Genomic DNA, 15,368 nt, shown 5'->3' with positions numbered 1-15,368 from the left:
GTATCCACGCATTTCAGGGACGGTGGCTGTGTACTGTCTTTACGGACATGTATATAAATACACTGGCAATGTATGACAGTAATGTATTATCTAGATTAGCAACATGCTCATGCAAGCATGCCGCGATATATAACAGATGGCTCTACACACTTGCAAATAAGCTGATCCAAATCAGGTAAGCACAAGGCGAGTTTGAAGGTGCACAAGCTTTCCTTTTTTTTTTTTTTTTTTTTTTTTTTTAACAACATTGAATGAGATATGGATATCCTTGATTTCTTTTTTTTTTTCTTTCAGCTCCCCTTCCCCTCTTTCTCCTTTTCTCTTTCTCTCTTTCTCCCCTTTTTCTTCTTATTAAAAGGCACGTTTTTTCCAGAGACATAACAACAGCAACAGCAGCACATGTCCAATCCTATAGCAGATACAGCAGAGTATTTTGCTCGCTGGAGGCAAACAGTACAGGAGGTGGGTGATCAAGACAGCCACAGGCCAGGATCAAGCACTGCCACCATGACACCACGAGGTGTGGGCATGTATGGGCCGCACCCCACGCCAAGCGAATCAGTGCATCATGACAGTACCATGTCGGATGCTCGTTCCCAATGGCTACGTGTGCTGAACAGAATTTCGTTCCTGAATCCGTTAGACACACCAACAGCAGTGGCAGCGGATGAACAGCTACTGTCTGATGATGAATCAGTCAATGTGGATCGGGACACATTCGAGCTGATGCGAAGTGCAGCACGAGAAAACCGCCATCGATCTCGCCACCATAGCCTGAATGTATCCACATCAGCCACAGGTGCTGTGCGTGGTCGTGATGATGAACCCACAGCCATTGAAGAGCAAGACCATGATCAAGAGGAGAAACTGCCCTCTGCCTATGAATTGGAGAATGATCAAGTGTACCCCCTGAGTGATGAACACAACGTGGACGAGGAAAGCAACTACTTCACACATCCCTTTAAGGCGGAAGAACCTGCTGTGCCAGACAGTGACGATAGCAGCATACAGCAACCACCACCTGTGCTCAAATCTGCACCGACAACCAGAACAGGCAGACGATTAGACTCTGAGAACAGCAGCATGCCTACCATGGGAGAGTACGATGATGGCCGCATTATCAAAGACAAGTGGGATAGAACATTGGATAAGCTCAAGCTGATAGCCAACCTGCAGTCGCCTTTACCACCCTCGCCAGCACCGGCACAAACGCATGTAATGCTGGGACCTTCGCACACCTTGGCCACGTACTATCCGCCTGCATTTGATCCTATCTTTGCTGCCTTTGCCAAAGACGAATATGGGAGAAAGCTGGTAGGTAACACAATCGTACCACCTCTTCTGTAGTGTATAATAGAATAATGCTAATTTTAAATTTTCCTTGTGTTTCATTATTCGTAGCCGCCCATCTTGTTACAATGCATCTATGTGAGTTGTGTGATCTCAGAATGATGCCCGTCTCTACTTACACACGTTCTTTCCTGTAGCTCAATGTCACCGACTCTGAATATCTCTACGGTACTGGCCAATGGGTATTCCGTATTGAACTGCAGTATGGTGATGTCAAGTGGGTCATTCGTCGTGGTATTGCTGATTTCGTGGCTCTGCATATCAAACTCAAGGTCAAGTCCAACTTGTACGATTATGTGCCTGATCCGCCCGTTTTTCCGAATCAACTGGCCAATCTGCTGGATACAGCCAAATCAACCATCGCCATGTACTATCGTGGTGATGAGCCTGAGCCTCCTCCCTCTGTTTCGACACCATCAGCAACACACCAGCATCAGCAGCACCATGACGATGGATCTAGCATCAAGAGCAAAGTGGCACTCAACCGTCGCACGGCTTTGACCCAGTACCTGAGAGCCTTGTTGCTGCGTGCGCATGTCACTGTCAGCTACGACATTTGCGAATTCCTGGAGCTATCAGCCATCAGTATTGTGCAAGACATGGGCTGGAAAGGCAAAGAAGGGTATTTGCGCAACCGCATCAACTATGTTTCACCTCGCTGTTGTCAAATTTGGAAAACTCATCGCTGGAGCACAGAGTGGATCATACTAAGAGACTCGTAACGTGTGCACACATGCACTGCAGCTATTCACACGGACTGATTTGCGTCATATAGATACATGGCATTCTGTACAGATACCGCATCATCTACGCCCACAGATGTCTTGTTGTTTGACAATGGGCTTAAAATTGACATCCAGGAACCAAGAGTGTACCTCGGCAGCTACCACATCTCTATCAGTAACGAGTCTCGCAAGATTGAAATCAAGGGCACCAAGCGTGAGGTGGATCAGTGGCTAGAAAGTATGGAGAAGGTGCGAAACGAGAGTCCCTGGGTACAGAACCATCGTTTTGGCTCATTTGCTCCTGTGCGTGCCAATGCCAAAGTAAAATGGTTTGTTGACGCAGAGAGTAGGTGTCTTTGTTTGTTTTGAGAAAACGAGAAAAAGGGGCGTTGATGTGTTTGTCGTGTTTGTATAGATCACTTTAATGCTGTTGCAGAGGCTATTCTTTCTGCAAAGGTAGAAATTTACATAGCAGATTGGTGGCTGACACCAGAGCTGGTAAGAAATAGCAGCCGAGTGAGTTTGCGTCGTGTGCTCATACATATATACACATGCAGTACCTTAGAAGACCACCAGAAGAAAATGAAGACTTTAGACTGGATCGGCTGCTGCATCGCAAGGCAGTGGAGGGCGTCAAGATATACATTGTCGTCTACAAGGAAATGTCGCTTGCACTCACCATCGATTCAGTGCACACCAAACAGTGGCTACAGAATTTGCATCCCAACATCATTGTACAGCGCCATCCAGACCATACATTTTCAAACGACAATACCGTGCTGTTTTGGTCCCATCATGAGGTATGTCTCTGACCGTCAACATCTATAAAAGCACTCACAGTTTGCTATAGAAAATTGTGGTGGTGGATAACCGCCTGGCTTTCATCGGCGGCCTTGATTTGTGCTTTGGTAGATACGATACACATAGCCACTCACTCTCTGACTACCCTGCAGAGGGACATGACCGTGAAGTGTTTCCTGGTCAAGATTACTCCAACCCTCGCGTCAAGGACTTTGTGGATGGTATGTTGTGTTTATCGAATGATGTGCGTCTAGTAACACTATTCATTTAGTGGCTCAGTTCGGCAAGACGCTTGTAGACAGAAAGACAACACCTCGCATGCCGTGGCATGATGTGACGCTGGGTGTAGTTGGACCCATTGCCAGAGACATTGCTCGTCATTTCATCCAACGATGGAACTTTCTGAAATCCACCAAGAGCATGCATCGTCGCAACTTGCCATTCTTGATGCCCAAAGGTGAATATGTAGCTGCTAGAGATGAGAGCAATTTTACGGGTACGTGTCGAGTGCAGTTGCTGCGAAGCTCGTCTCGCTGGAGCTCTGATGTGGAGCGTGAACATTCCATCTACAATGCCTACATGGAATGCATTGCTCATTCAAAACACTACATCTACATTGAAAACCAATTCTTTATCAGCACAACCCAAGACGACAAGCTACTGCGTAACAAGATTGCTCAGGCACTGGTGGAAAGAATCAGAAGAGCACACGGCAGGGGCGAAAAGTTTAGGGTGTATGTGGTGATACCTCTTGTGCCTGCGTTTGAAGGCGATTTAGCGTCGAGCGAAGCATCGTCTGCCAGGTATAGATAGGCGTCGCTCGTTGATGGATGTCGCTTGTACTGATAGACTACTCTAGAACTGTCATGCATTTCCAATATGTCACCATCTCACGTGGTGGAAGCTCTATTGTAGAGAAGCTGAAAGAGTATGGTATTGATGCGGATCAGTACATTTCGTGGTTCAGTCTTAGAAACTATGGCAAAATCAAGACCAACAAGAACACGCCAGCAGCAGCATCTCCACAGCCACCCAACAACGACAGTGGGTCTGTGTTTGGTGATGAAGCAGCTGTCAAGGATCCCTTTGATGATGCATCTACGCACCAACACCTTTATCCCCACTTGCATCTGCACAAATTACATACAAATGAATCGACCGCCTCCACAGCCACAGCGAGCAGCGTGCTGGGCGGGCAATCGACCTTAAATCCAGTGGATACGAGCAACAGCAGTCGACGTGGATCTTCCACGAGCAGCAATACCAGCCCTGCGGTAGATGATGACAGATACGACTATGTCAGTGAGCTGTTGTACATTCATGATAAACTCATGATTGTCGATGATCGCATTGTACTGATGGGATCTGCCAACATCAATGATCGCTCTCAGCTGGGTAATCGTGATTCCGAGATTGCCATGCTGGTGGAGGATACTGAGATGGTGCCTTCCTTTATGAATGGCAAAGAGGTAAGCCATACGCTTTTTTTTGGGGGGGTCATCACATACAGTGATATTCACGCTTGAGATATAGTACAAGGCAGCCAAATTCGCACATACACTGCGTATGCAACTATGGAAGGAGCATCTCGGCCTTCTCAACTTTGAAAAATGGTCGCAATTACTGCAAGATGAAGACGAAAAGCAAGTAGAAACACTTGATATACCACAATCCACCAACACAACCAACACACACGCCTACCCCAGCTTGGCAAGGTCTCACAACAATGCACAGGACATTAGAACCATTGAAGCAGATGAGCCTGTCAAGATGCTGGACAGGGCAAGCCGCACTTTCAGCTTTTACGACACATTCAAGACGCATCATCATGCCAAACGCCATGACGCAGCTGCTCTGGATCCCCTGTCAGACCACACTTACAACAACATTTGGCTCAAACGAGCAACCACCAACACACACATTTACAGACAGCTGTTTCGATGTGTACCGGACGATACAGTGCATACCTACGAACAGCACCGCAAATTCATACCTGATCCACTCAAGGTCAAGACTGGCCATGTTGCCGATCCCAATTTGGCAGAACAAGAGATTTGTGAGCAGCTGGATCAGATACGCGGCCATTTAGTCTTGTTCCCAAAAGACTATCTCAAGGATGAAAACTTGCTACAAGGCACCATCATCGATACAATGACCCCAATGATTATCTTTACTTAGTAGTGTTATTGTACAAGTCAGTCGCTGTTAATCCCTTTAAACTAAATCCATGAACATCGTTTTTGCCTTCCATTTGTTGTATCGCAATGGCATTTTGTTTCATTATATCTCTTGATGCATCTACTTTTTCATCTAGCAGCTTCTGATCTAGTATAGGTATATATATATATATATATATATATATATATATATATCAATAAACCCCATCTCTCTACTATTTCTCATTCTAGCAAGGTACCTTTCTCAATCAAGGCTTTGGTATTCTCTGTGGGTAACTTGATAAACATATCTCCAAAGAATGTCCATGTCTTTTTGTCTGTAGGATGCATGAATAAGTGTCTTTTTGTTTGTTGAATACATGATTGGAAACGCACCTTTTGTCTTTTTCAGACTGGACAATGCCTCTCTATTGGAGTTTCTCTTTCTATCAAAGTCAATCACCTATCCAGTACATACATGTGTGAGCGAGATGGGTGGGAAGATAGGTAGTGGCATCTACGTTACTGCTTGCTTGTTGATCAGTATTTCCTCTGCCAAATGCTCCTTTGCAGCGAGTACTGTACAGCTACTTGTCAGTATGTCATTGAATGCTGCTATCAGCATACATTACCCTGCTCAATTTGGTTTGCTACGGTGTTGGACATGTGTTGTATGCGCTATTATGCTAATCTAAAAGAAAAAAAAAAAAAAAAAAAAGCAAAATTCAAAAGGCAAGCCACCAGCTAAATATTAAATAGCGGCCATGGGGATTTCGGATTCTTTCTTTCCTTTTTCACTCTACGCGCGACACACATCTACTCACTTCTTCACTATGAGTGTATTCCCAAAAGAAACCATCAAGGTAGGCTGTGGATTTGCATCTGCACACTAGCATGTACTAACCGAGCGAGCAGAATGTTGGAGAGTCATTAGGCATCACCAATCTCAAAGACGAAGTAGCTACAGCATTGGCACAGGACGTCGAGTACAGAGTTCATGAGCTTATCCAGGTATGCCCCTACCAAAGTCTGTTTGATCGGCACTACCTAATGCAATCCACAGGAAGCATCCAAATTCATGCGACACTCAAAAAGAACCAAGCTATCCGTCGACGACATCAATGCAGCACTTCGCGTAAAGAATGTGGAGCCTCTGTACGGCTATACATGTGGAGAAGCACCCAAGTTCAAAAAGACCACTGTCAACGCCAACGATATCTACTTTGACGACGATGAAGAAGTTGATTTCGATTCCGTATTGAACAAACCTTTGCCCAAAATCCCCTTGGATGTGACATTTACAGCACACTGGCTTGCCATTGAAGGTGTTCAGCCTGCTATTCCACAAAACCCTACACCCAGTGGTAAGGCCTTTTTTTTTTATATATGTGAGCAGAGAAGCACAGTGTATTAAAGTTGTATGCGTAGATGCCAAAGCCGAATTGCTATCAAAGCGTGCCAAAAGCCATGCTTCTTCCAACGGCATTACCACAGATCAAGTCAATGTGAAACCATTGGTCAAGCATGTGCTCTCCAAGGAACTGCAAATGTACTTTGAAAGAATCACAGAAGCTGTGTTGAGCGAGGACGAGCGACTCCAATCACAAGCGTTCGAGAGTTTACGATCAGATCCTGGGTTGCATCAACTGCTGCCCTACTTTGTTCAGCATATTCACAAAAAAGTAACACAGAATCACAAGAATTTGGATGTGCTGGAAGCCATGCTGTCCATGGCCTATTCGTTACTCAACAACAAGCATTTATTTGTGGAGCCCTACGTAAGTCCATGTTAAGAGTGTGTACATGGATCCAGCCAAGACTCATGCGTAAACATAGCTCCATCAATTAGTGCCGCCTATTCTCTCCTGTCTGGTAGGTCGAACCATTTGCGAAAACCCACAGACACAAGATCACTGGTCTACTCGTCAACGGGCAGCCACTATGATCGCTACCATCTGCCATCAATACGGTAAAGCCTATCATACATTACAACCTCGTATTACCAAGACACTGTTGCGTGCCTTTTTGGATCCTGCCAGACCACTCACAACACAATATGGCTCCATTATCGGATTAGATAAGATCGGTACAGAGGTTACTCGTGTGTTGGTTGTACCCAATATCAAGTTTTATACAGAGAATTGTCTTGAGCTTGGCCTCAATAGCACCAACTCTATGCGAGTGCAGGAAGCCATGAAATGTAAAGAAGCTCTCGTGGTAAGTATAGTTTGTGTGTGTGTTGTCTTGGATGCTCATTCATGCAATATAGACTGTGTTGGATCATATCGCTGAACACGATGATTTGGCGTTAAAGAAACAAAAGTCAGAGCACGATATGGAGGAGGATGACCCAGCGCCTTCAGAGGAAGAAAAGAGTCAATTGATCGAATTTGTTGGACAAGTGATTGGACAAGCCTATCTGGAAAAGGAGCATAGAAGATCGAGGGTCAAGAGCTTGATTGAGTTGGCTGCCTAACTACCCGAAAATAATAAACTATGCGGATCCAAACTAACAAAGAAGTGAATGAAATGCTGTGTTTTTGAGATATGAGTATGGCATTAGGTAAATCACAGCCTCATTGCATCAGACATGGATCGATGGTCAGCGTAGCTTTTACAAAGGAAATCATGAGTCTGTTACTTTTTATATATTAATTAGAGCCTGCTTGAAGGTTGCTGGGATTAATATAAAGAATGAGGGAATCAATGTCTTTTTGGGCTGTTGTATGGGAAATCCACCTCTTTGCAGGCTACAGTGGAATGGATGAGAGGGGTTTGCTACACTGACATGCTGCTTCTTGTCAAAAGCAAGTTTGTGAGTGGATTTGCCCAGAGGAACTGAGTTCCATTCATTGTGTTAATTGACATGAGAATTGAGGAACCCACCTATTCATTTCTCCTCTTTTTGTCATCAATCCACGCGCATACCTTGTAGCATCACAATGGACATGAGCGAAGAAGACTACAAGCTGGCAAAAGAAGCCCACGTAGCCAACTGCACGGGTGGAAGTATCCATGAGATTAACCTGGTGTGCGCATCTCTTGTGGTAAACCAAATCATTCACCAAGAGTTCCCGTAGCAAATACTGACATGCAGCCCGCCCCTACAGAGCGCTCATATGCTATGGACATCGCTCGTTCAAGCAAACATCATTCGCCGAGATACCTTTACACCGGAATTTCTCATTTATGTATTACCAGTACTGGCTTGTTTGACGGTAGCGTCAGACTATGCAGCATATGTCACCATTGGCATGGCAACGCTAGCGTTATTCATCTTTGCGTCAAGGAAATCAACAACGGAAGCAGACACAACCAATAAGGAGACCAAGGAGACAGAGCATAAATCTTATTTGACCGTGTATCGGGCTGGCACGATGATCCTGACATGCATTGCTATTCTGGCAGTCGATTTCCAGTTCTTTCCTCGTCGATTTGCCAAGGTTGAGACATTTGGAACTTCGTTGGTAACTCGTTATCATACAACAGAGCCTTTTTTTTTTTTGCTTGCTTGCTGACTTTACATTAGATGGATGTGGGTGTGGGTTCCTTTGTGTTTTCATCAGGTGTCGTTGCATCAAGAGCTTACACTCATCCACAACAGAGCCGAGCCTTTATCAAGAGCTTTGTCAAGTCGATTCGATCTGCATTTCCCATCCTCGTTTTGGGGTTTGCGCGCTTCTTCCTGACAAAGAGTGTCAATTATCAGGAACACAACTCGGAATATGGACTTCACTGGAATTTCTTCTTTACGCTTGGATTCTTGCCACCCTTTGTCACTACGTTGAGCTTTTTGAGACGATTTGCCTCTTTCTCGGTGCTTGCCACTGTGATTGCAATTGGATATCAAGTAGCACTGTGTCAAGGATTACAGGATTGGATATTGGAGGCACCTCGTGTGGACATGATAAGTGCAAACAAGGAAGGTATCTGCAGTTTTGCTGGTTATTTATCCATATTCATGTTTGGCCTTGAGTGTGGAAGCATCGTATTCCAGGGTGATCTATCGACCACGAGGATCTCCAAAGTGTTCGGCATCACACAACAAAAGCAGATCCAACAGCTGGTGGTCCACTTGTTCACATTCAGTGCATTCATGTGGGGTGGATTTGGCCTGTGGATCAGTGTGTTTCCCGAGTTTTATGTCTCTAGACGCATGGTACATATGGCCCACTGTTGACATTTGATCGTACATCCACTCACTGCTTTTGATCTAGGCAAACTTACCCTATATATTCTGGGTAATTGCCTTTAACCTGACATTGCTCTCTTGCTTGGTTCTGGTCGAGTCTAAATCCCAGATCAGAAGAGGAAGCAGAGGCCCTCCCATGCTGGATGCAGTCAACGTCAATGGACTATTTACCTTTTTATTGGTAAGGACATGCATCTTTCGTTATTGTAATACCCCCTCCCCCCCAACTTACGTAATATAAACATAGGCCAATATATTGACAGGCACGGTCAATTTGAGTATCAGAACCTTGTATGCAAATGATCTCCAATCCGGTTTCATCAATGCTGCCTACATGCTCATTGTCACTGCAGTACCATGGATAATGTGGAGATCCTTCAACATCAGGATCAAGTTCTGAGTTTCATCCAAGCTCTCTTTCTCTCCCTCACACTCACACCCCATCGGCCACCGGCAAAGAAAAAAATATCAAATTTTTTTAAAAGAGGGCTTCTTTCTTGTTTTTCTTCTTCTATTAAACTATCCAACATATATACATATATTGCATATACACACACAGATATAATTCAAGCATTATATCCCCACACAACTCTTACTGCCTTTGCTACAAAAGAGAGAATACATTCTGCTTTTTAAACACATTAAATAGGCTTCGAATTGTTACGCTTAAAGAAATTCAACCTTAAATCCTTGGTAAATATAAACATGTAGGACCACCCATCTTACGCGTGTATGTATTCAACCGTGCATCCATGATAGGCCAGCAAAGTCAAAATGAGTTACCGTAGGCACAGCAACAACATATTCACTGATTCCGAGTCAGAGCAGGACGCAAACCACGATTCTGCTCCTTCATCCCCTTCATCACAGTCATCCTCCATCGCTAGTTCGACTGGCATCTTGCTATCACCATCACCATCATTCCATCATCATCCAATGCCATTGCAATCAGAGACTGACGACGAAATCATCCTCTCCCCTCAAGGCTCACTGTCCCCTATCAATTCTGCAGAGGAAGAGGCATTCGAAGAAGAGGAAGAGTTTGAAGAAGTGCAACAGCCTCAAAAGCATCGTCAGCAACCCCAACACAATTACTATGATCCAGATCTTTACTGCTTACGTCGCTCAAATCGAAGAAAAGAGAAAGAAAGTGCAAGTGTTTATGATTCAATTTGCTTGGATGGCCCCCCCATCTTATTGACATGTGTTTTTATCTCTTGTAGAATGAAGAGGAATCCGAAGAGATGACATACACAACAGACGAAGAAGCACAAGAGAGCAGCTCAGATGATGATTACGGGGCATCTGTATCCACAAGTAGAAAGAAGAGATCTTCCAATCGCCAACAATCAAAGAAGAAAGGTAAAAAAAAGGCGCAAGGAAAGATTGCATGTAGATATTGACATACTAGTAGTAATGTATGATACCGAAGATGAAGACGATCTTGTAGATAACAATGACGACGATGACGAGGATGAAGAACAAGACATGAGTTCGGATGACAACTGGGGAGCAGCACCCAAGAAGCGAACCACGAGGTTGAAGCGTAGAAATACTAGCAGCAACAACAACAAGCATTCGAGAAACAACAATAGCCGATCTCGTAAGTGGATGCTATGTTTGAAACGCATAATCAAAGCGAGAGGTCTAACAAGAATAAACAGGTGCCATCTCACCCAGCGATTATGCCAGACACTCTACCAGAAGCAGAAAAGTGACCAACTACAATGAGGACAATGCTGAGCTGTGGGGTCTTTCCGATGAAGAGATTACAGAGTCATATACCCCCGCTGCCGTAGAAGAGGAAGAAGGCGAAGTGATTGAAGCTGTGCTGGACCATCGCAGAAGAGAGGGCTACGGTAAATACACACCCTGTGCGACTGGAGAAATGAAGGGACTATGTTTAATTCGCATTTTTATAGAATCAGGGCCAGATGAACCCGAAACCAACTTGGAATACCTCATCAAGTGGAAATCATGGTCTCATTTGCACGACACGTGGGACAAGTTTGACTATCTCAAGTCATTTCGAGGATTCCGAAAACTGGAGAATTACGTGCGAAACAACATTTATGCAGAGCAAAGCTTTAGAGCCAACAGCGAAACCACCAAAGAAGAAATTGAACAGAAAGACATCAATATTTCTCGACGTCGAGATGAGATTCAGGATTGGCAGACAGTGGAGCGCATCATTGCCGCGCGTGGATCGCCACCCAACATTGAATACCTGGTCAAATGGAAGCGGCTTCACTACGATGAGTGTACCTGGGAAGAGGCTGATTTGATCTCGTCAGACTACCAGGCTGAAATTGACGACTTTTTAAACCGTGAACAGAGCGTGCATATCCCTCACAGATCAAAGACCTATCCCCACAACAAACGGCCTGAATTCGCTGCCTTCAAATCACAACCTTCCTACATCACTGGAGGCGAGCTGCGTGAATATCAATTGCACGGTGTCAATTGGATGTCCTGGCTGTGGTCTCGCAATGAAAATGGCATTCTGGCGGATGAAATGGGTCTCGGCAAAACAGTGCAGACCATCAGTTTCCTCAATGTGCTCTACAATACCTGCCAACTCTACGGTCCTTTCCTCATTGTGGTGCCGTTATCTACCTCTGACAACTGGATGCAAGAATTCCAGCAGTGGGCGCCTCAGATGAATGTCATTTGCTACCTGGGTAACCGTGCTGCTCGTGCAACCATCAGGGAAAACGAATTCTACCTGGCAGGCACAAAGCGACTCAAGTTCAACGTGCTCATAACGACCTACGAGATTGTGCTCAAAGACAAGGACTTTATGGGTGGCATTCGCTGGCAATACCTGGCTGTGGATGAGGCACATCGTCTTAAGAACTCGGAATCGCAGCTGTATGACGCTCTCTCTAGCTTCCAGACCACCAACCGCTTGCTAATCACAGGTACACCACTGCAAAACAACATCAAGGAGCTGCTGGCATTGGTGCGATTCCTCATGCCCCACATGGATCTCAGTGCTTACTATTTCGACCTGGATGTGGAAGACAAAGACCAAGAAGAAAAGATCAAAGCACTGCACCAAAGCCTCAAAAGCCTCATGCTGCGTCGCTTGAAGAAGGCCGTTGAGAAATCACTACCCAACAAGTCTGAGCTCATCTTGCGTGTGGAAATGAGCGAACTGCAAAGGACATTTTACAAGCACATCCTGGCCAAAAACTTTGAGTTGCTCACTTCCAATTCTGACAACAAGAAGCAGTGGTTGAACATTGCCATTGAACTCAAGAAAGCCAGTAACCATCCCTTCTTGTTTCCTGATGTCGAGGAGCCTTCTGAAAGCCGCATTACGCAGCTCAAGGGCCTGATTGAAAACAGTGGAAAGATGGTGTTGCTGGATAAACTGCTGACTCGCTTAAAGAGCAATGGCCACCGTGTGCTGATCTTTTCTCAGCTGGTCATGATGCTGGATATTCTGTCTGATTACATGACATTGCGCGGACATCCTTTTCAACGACTGGACGGCTCCATGAAGCCCGAAGACCGCAACAAGGCAATTGAACACTACAACTCGCCAGGAAGCCCTGATTTCGCTTTTCTACTATCCACGCGAGCCGGCGGTATGGGTATCAACTTGGTCACTGCTGATACTGTCATCATCTTTGACTCTGACTGGAACCCACAAAATGATTTGCAAGCCATGTCTCGAGCACATCGTATTGGCCAAACCAAACAGGTGAATGTCTATCGCTTTGTGACCAAGGGCACCATGGAAGAAGACATCATTGAACGCGCCAAACAAAAGATGATCTTGGAGTACTGCATCATCAAGCAAATGGACACTTCTGGTAAAGCCATCATCCAAGGCCAAACACTGACAACATCCTCAGGCAAGAACCGTGAGATCCCCTTTGATCGTGCTGAGATGTCTGCCGTGCTTAAATTCGGCGCCAAGAACATGTTTGAGACGCTGGACAACTCGCAAAACATCCAGGATATTGATCTCGATGACATTTTGTCGCGTGCTGAGCAGACAGAGACCCTGAATGAAGAAGCGAGTGCACTGGGCTCTGAGGACTTTTTAGCGCAATTCAAGATCACAGACTATGGAGGCACCGCAGAAGACTTGAGCTGGGACGACATTATTCCTGAATCTGAGCGTGCCAAGATAGAAGAGGAAAAGAAACTGGAAGACCAGGCTGCGCTGTACGATCGTGCTGCAAAGAAGGGTCGTGTTCAATATACCGAGAATGTTGAAGAAGAGGAGGAAGACGAGGACGAAGGAGTGGAAGGCAACGGCAGCTCAAAGAAACGACGACGAGCTGCCTCCAATGGAACCAACTCGAGAAAGAAGCAAAAGAGCAACGGCAAATCCGACGAGTTTGTGGACCGTGATCGTCGTGCCATCATGCGAGCTGTTCTCAAATACGGTGATCTGGAGGCAAGATACACTGAGGCAGTGACAGACTTTGATTTAGACCAAAAAGACAGAGATAGTGTCCTAGAATTATACCAAGATTTGATATCTGTTTGCAAGGACAAGGTGAGAGAGCAGGCCGAAGCAAACAACACTATTGCCAAGGGCGTGGAAGTGACCGATGACATGCTACTGCGAGACCTGCGACACACCAAGCAAAAGGCCATCTTATTCACATGGCGAGACATACAAATGGTGAATGCAGGCCAGATTCTGCAACGACATCACGATATGAAGGTGTTAGCCCGCCGTCTGAAAGCAGTGCCCAATATCTACAATTTCCGTGTCCCTCCCGTCGCTAAACATGTGCAGGCTTGGTCTTGTGAATGGGGCACCAAAGAAGACTCGATGCTGCTGGTCGGTGTCCATCAACACGGCTTTGGCTCTTGGCCGCTCATTGAACAAGACCCACCACTCGAGCTTTCTGGCAAGTTCTTCCTAGGTGCTGGCAAGGAAGAAGAAAAAAAATCGCCCAAGGCCATCCATCTCGTTCGCAGAGCAGATCAAATGTTGAAGATTTTGGCTGAGGAAGACAAGAAAAGCATGGAGATCAAGGCAAGCAGCACCAACGGCAAATCAGCATCGTCCAATGCCTCCTCTACCAAGAAAGGCCCGCGCTTCAAGCAGCAACAAAGAAAAGAGGCAGAGAAGCACCAACGACACAGGGAACAACAGCAAGAGGAGCAGCAGTTGCAAGAACGACACAAACACGAACAAAAGACAAAGGCCGAGCATCACCACCATCACAGCAACAAGCTCAAGCTGGAACAAGACCATCATAGCCATCATACCGCCAGGGCCTCCTCCTCACCTACTACTAATGCTACTACTACTACCACCACCACCAAGACATCCGAAAGTGGTGGCAGAAAGAGATCCTATCGTTCGGATGACACCACGCCTCGCTCCTCTGCCAAGCGAGCTGAAAAGGAGAACAAGATCCCTGAAAGAACGTACGAAAGCTACGATGAAGACGCTGCCTACTCTACCATGAGGCCCGTCAAATACCTCTTGAACAGATTGCGCGATGATTCAGCGAAAGCGGAAGGCCATGAAAAGGCTGCCATCATCAAGGATTGCTTGTATCGCATTGGAAGGCACATTGATAGAGAGGTCTCCAATAACCGACGCAATGATCCCAACTTGAAGCGAGATCTGTGGTTGTTTACACTCAAGTACTGGCCAGGACACAATGTCACCTACAAGGACATTATTGCAGTTTATGAAAAGATTGTGGAAGCCAAAAGCAAGGCAAAGGACGATCATCATCATTCCAGCAGCAGCAACAGCCGCAGCAGAAGCAACAATAACAGCAGTGATCATCATCGACATCACGGATCTTCTTCTAAAGATGCCTCCTCTTCCAGCAGTGCTCGTCGTAATAGCCATAGTCATCATTACAGTAGTAGCAGCAGCATTGGCAACACTACTAATCGCCATCATGATAGCCATGACAGTAGCAGTAATAGCAATCGTCGCCGCAGAAGCTCCTCTTCCTCCCATCGCAGCAACGACGACCATCACCGCCGAGACAAGAAATCCTATGATCGAAATGAACGTCGTCGCCGCTAAAATCCATTCTCTAACTGAAGAAAAAAAAAAAGTTTTCCCTCCATTTATACACTCACTTGCTCTTTTTTTTTTATTATTATTATTATTTCTTTCTTTCCTGCCTTGTATCAAAACGCTTCCCT

The 15,368-nt window shown here is 45.6% G+C and overlaps 5 protein-coding genes across 5 annotated transcripts; 4 read left to right on the top strand and 1 right to left on the bottom strand.

The window, feature by feature from the left end:
- Positions 1–399: 399 nt before the first annotated feature.
- On the top strand, positions 400–5,054 carry RPL21A_3 (60S ribosomal protein L21A; the record flags this gene model as incomplete). The annotated part of the gene is made up of 10 exons (XM_064829316.1): positions 400–1,314; positions 1,402–1,428; positions 1,488–2,068; positions 2,126–2,421; positions 2,491–2,573; positions 2,633–2,875; positions 2,926–3,097; positions 3,148–3,679; positions 3,736–4,345; positions 4,410–5,054. The coding sequence occupies 10 exons, from the start codon at positions 400–402 to the stop codon at positions 5,052–5,054; spliced, it is 4,104 nt and encodes a 1,367-aa protein (XP_064686518.1).
- Positions 5,055–5,275: 221 nt separating this feature from the next.
- RPS9B_2 (ribosomal 40S subunit protein S9B) lies at positions 5,276–5,698 on the bottom strand (the record flags this gene model as incomplete). The annotated part of the gene is made up of 4 exons (XM_064829315.1): positions 5,276–5,370; positions 5,429–5,495; positions 5,559–5,611; positions 5,665–5,698. 4 exons carry the CDS (start codon positions 5,696–5,698, stop codon positions 5,276–5,278), a joined length of 249 nt encoding a protein of 82 aa, XP_064686517.1.
- A 167-nt stretch (positions 5,699–5,865) lies between these two features.
- ATC70_010094 (uncharacterized protein) lies at positions 5,866–7,508 on the top strand (the record flags this gene model as incomplete). The annotated part of the gene is made up of 6 exons (XM_064829314.1): positions 5,866–5,895; positions 5,948–6,043; positions 6,096–6,396; positions 6,461–6,810; positions 6,869–7,249; positions 7,302–7,508. 6 exons carry the CDS (start codon positions 5,866–5,868, stop codon positions 7,506–7,508), a joined length of 1,365 nt encoding a protein of 454 aa, XP_064686516.1.
- A 466-nt stretch (positions 7,509–7,974) lies between these two features.
- ATC70_010093 (uncharacterized protein) lies at positions 7,975–9,624 on the top strand (the record flags this gene model as incomplete). Its single annotated transcript, XM_064829313.1, has 5 exons — positions 7,975–8,079; positions 8,143–8,499; positions 8,562–9,191; positions 9,250–9,405; positions 9,472–9,624. The coding sequence occupies 5 exons, from the start codon at positions 7,975–7,977 to the stop codon at positions 9,622–9,624; spliced, it is 1,401 nt and encodes a 466-aa protein (XP_064686515.1).
- A 374-nt stretch (positions 9,625–9,998) lies between these two features.
- Positions 9,999–15,246, top strand: PBP2 (PAB1 binding protein; the record flags this gene model as incomplete). Its single annotated transcript, XM_064829312.1, has 5 exons — positions 9,999–10,376; positions 10,448–10,586; positions 10,639–10,827; positions 10,889–11,083; positions 11,147–15,246. 5 exons carry the CDS (start codon positions 9,999–10,001, stop codon positions 15,244–15,246), a joined length of 5,001 nt encoding a protein of 1,666 aa, XP_064686514.1.
- Positions 15,247–15,368: the final 122 nt, after the last annotated feature.

This window comes from Mucor velutinosus (genome assembly GCF_035048745.1).
Source record: "Mucor velutinosus strain NIH1002 chromosome Unknown tig00001563, whole genome shotgun sequence".
Lineage (NCBI taxonomy): Eukaryota > Fungi > Mucoromycota > Mucoromycetes > Mucorales > Mucoraceae > Mucor > Mucor velutinosus.
This window is presented reverse-complemented; position numbering and strand designations above follow the sequence as displayed.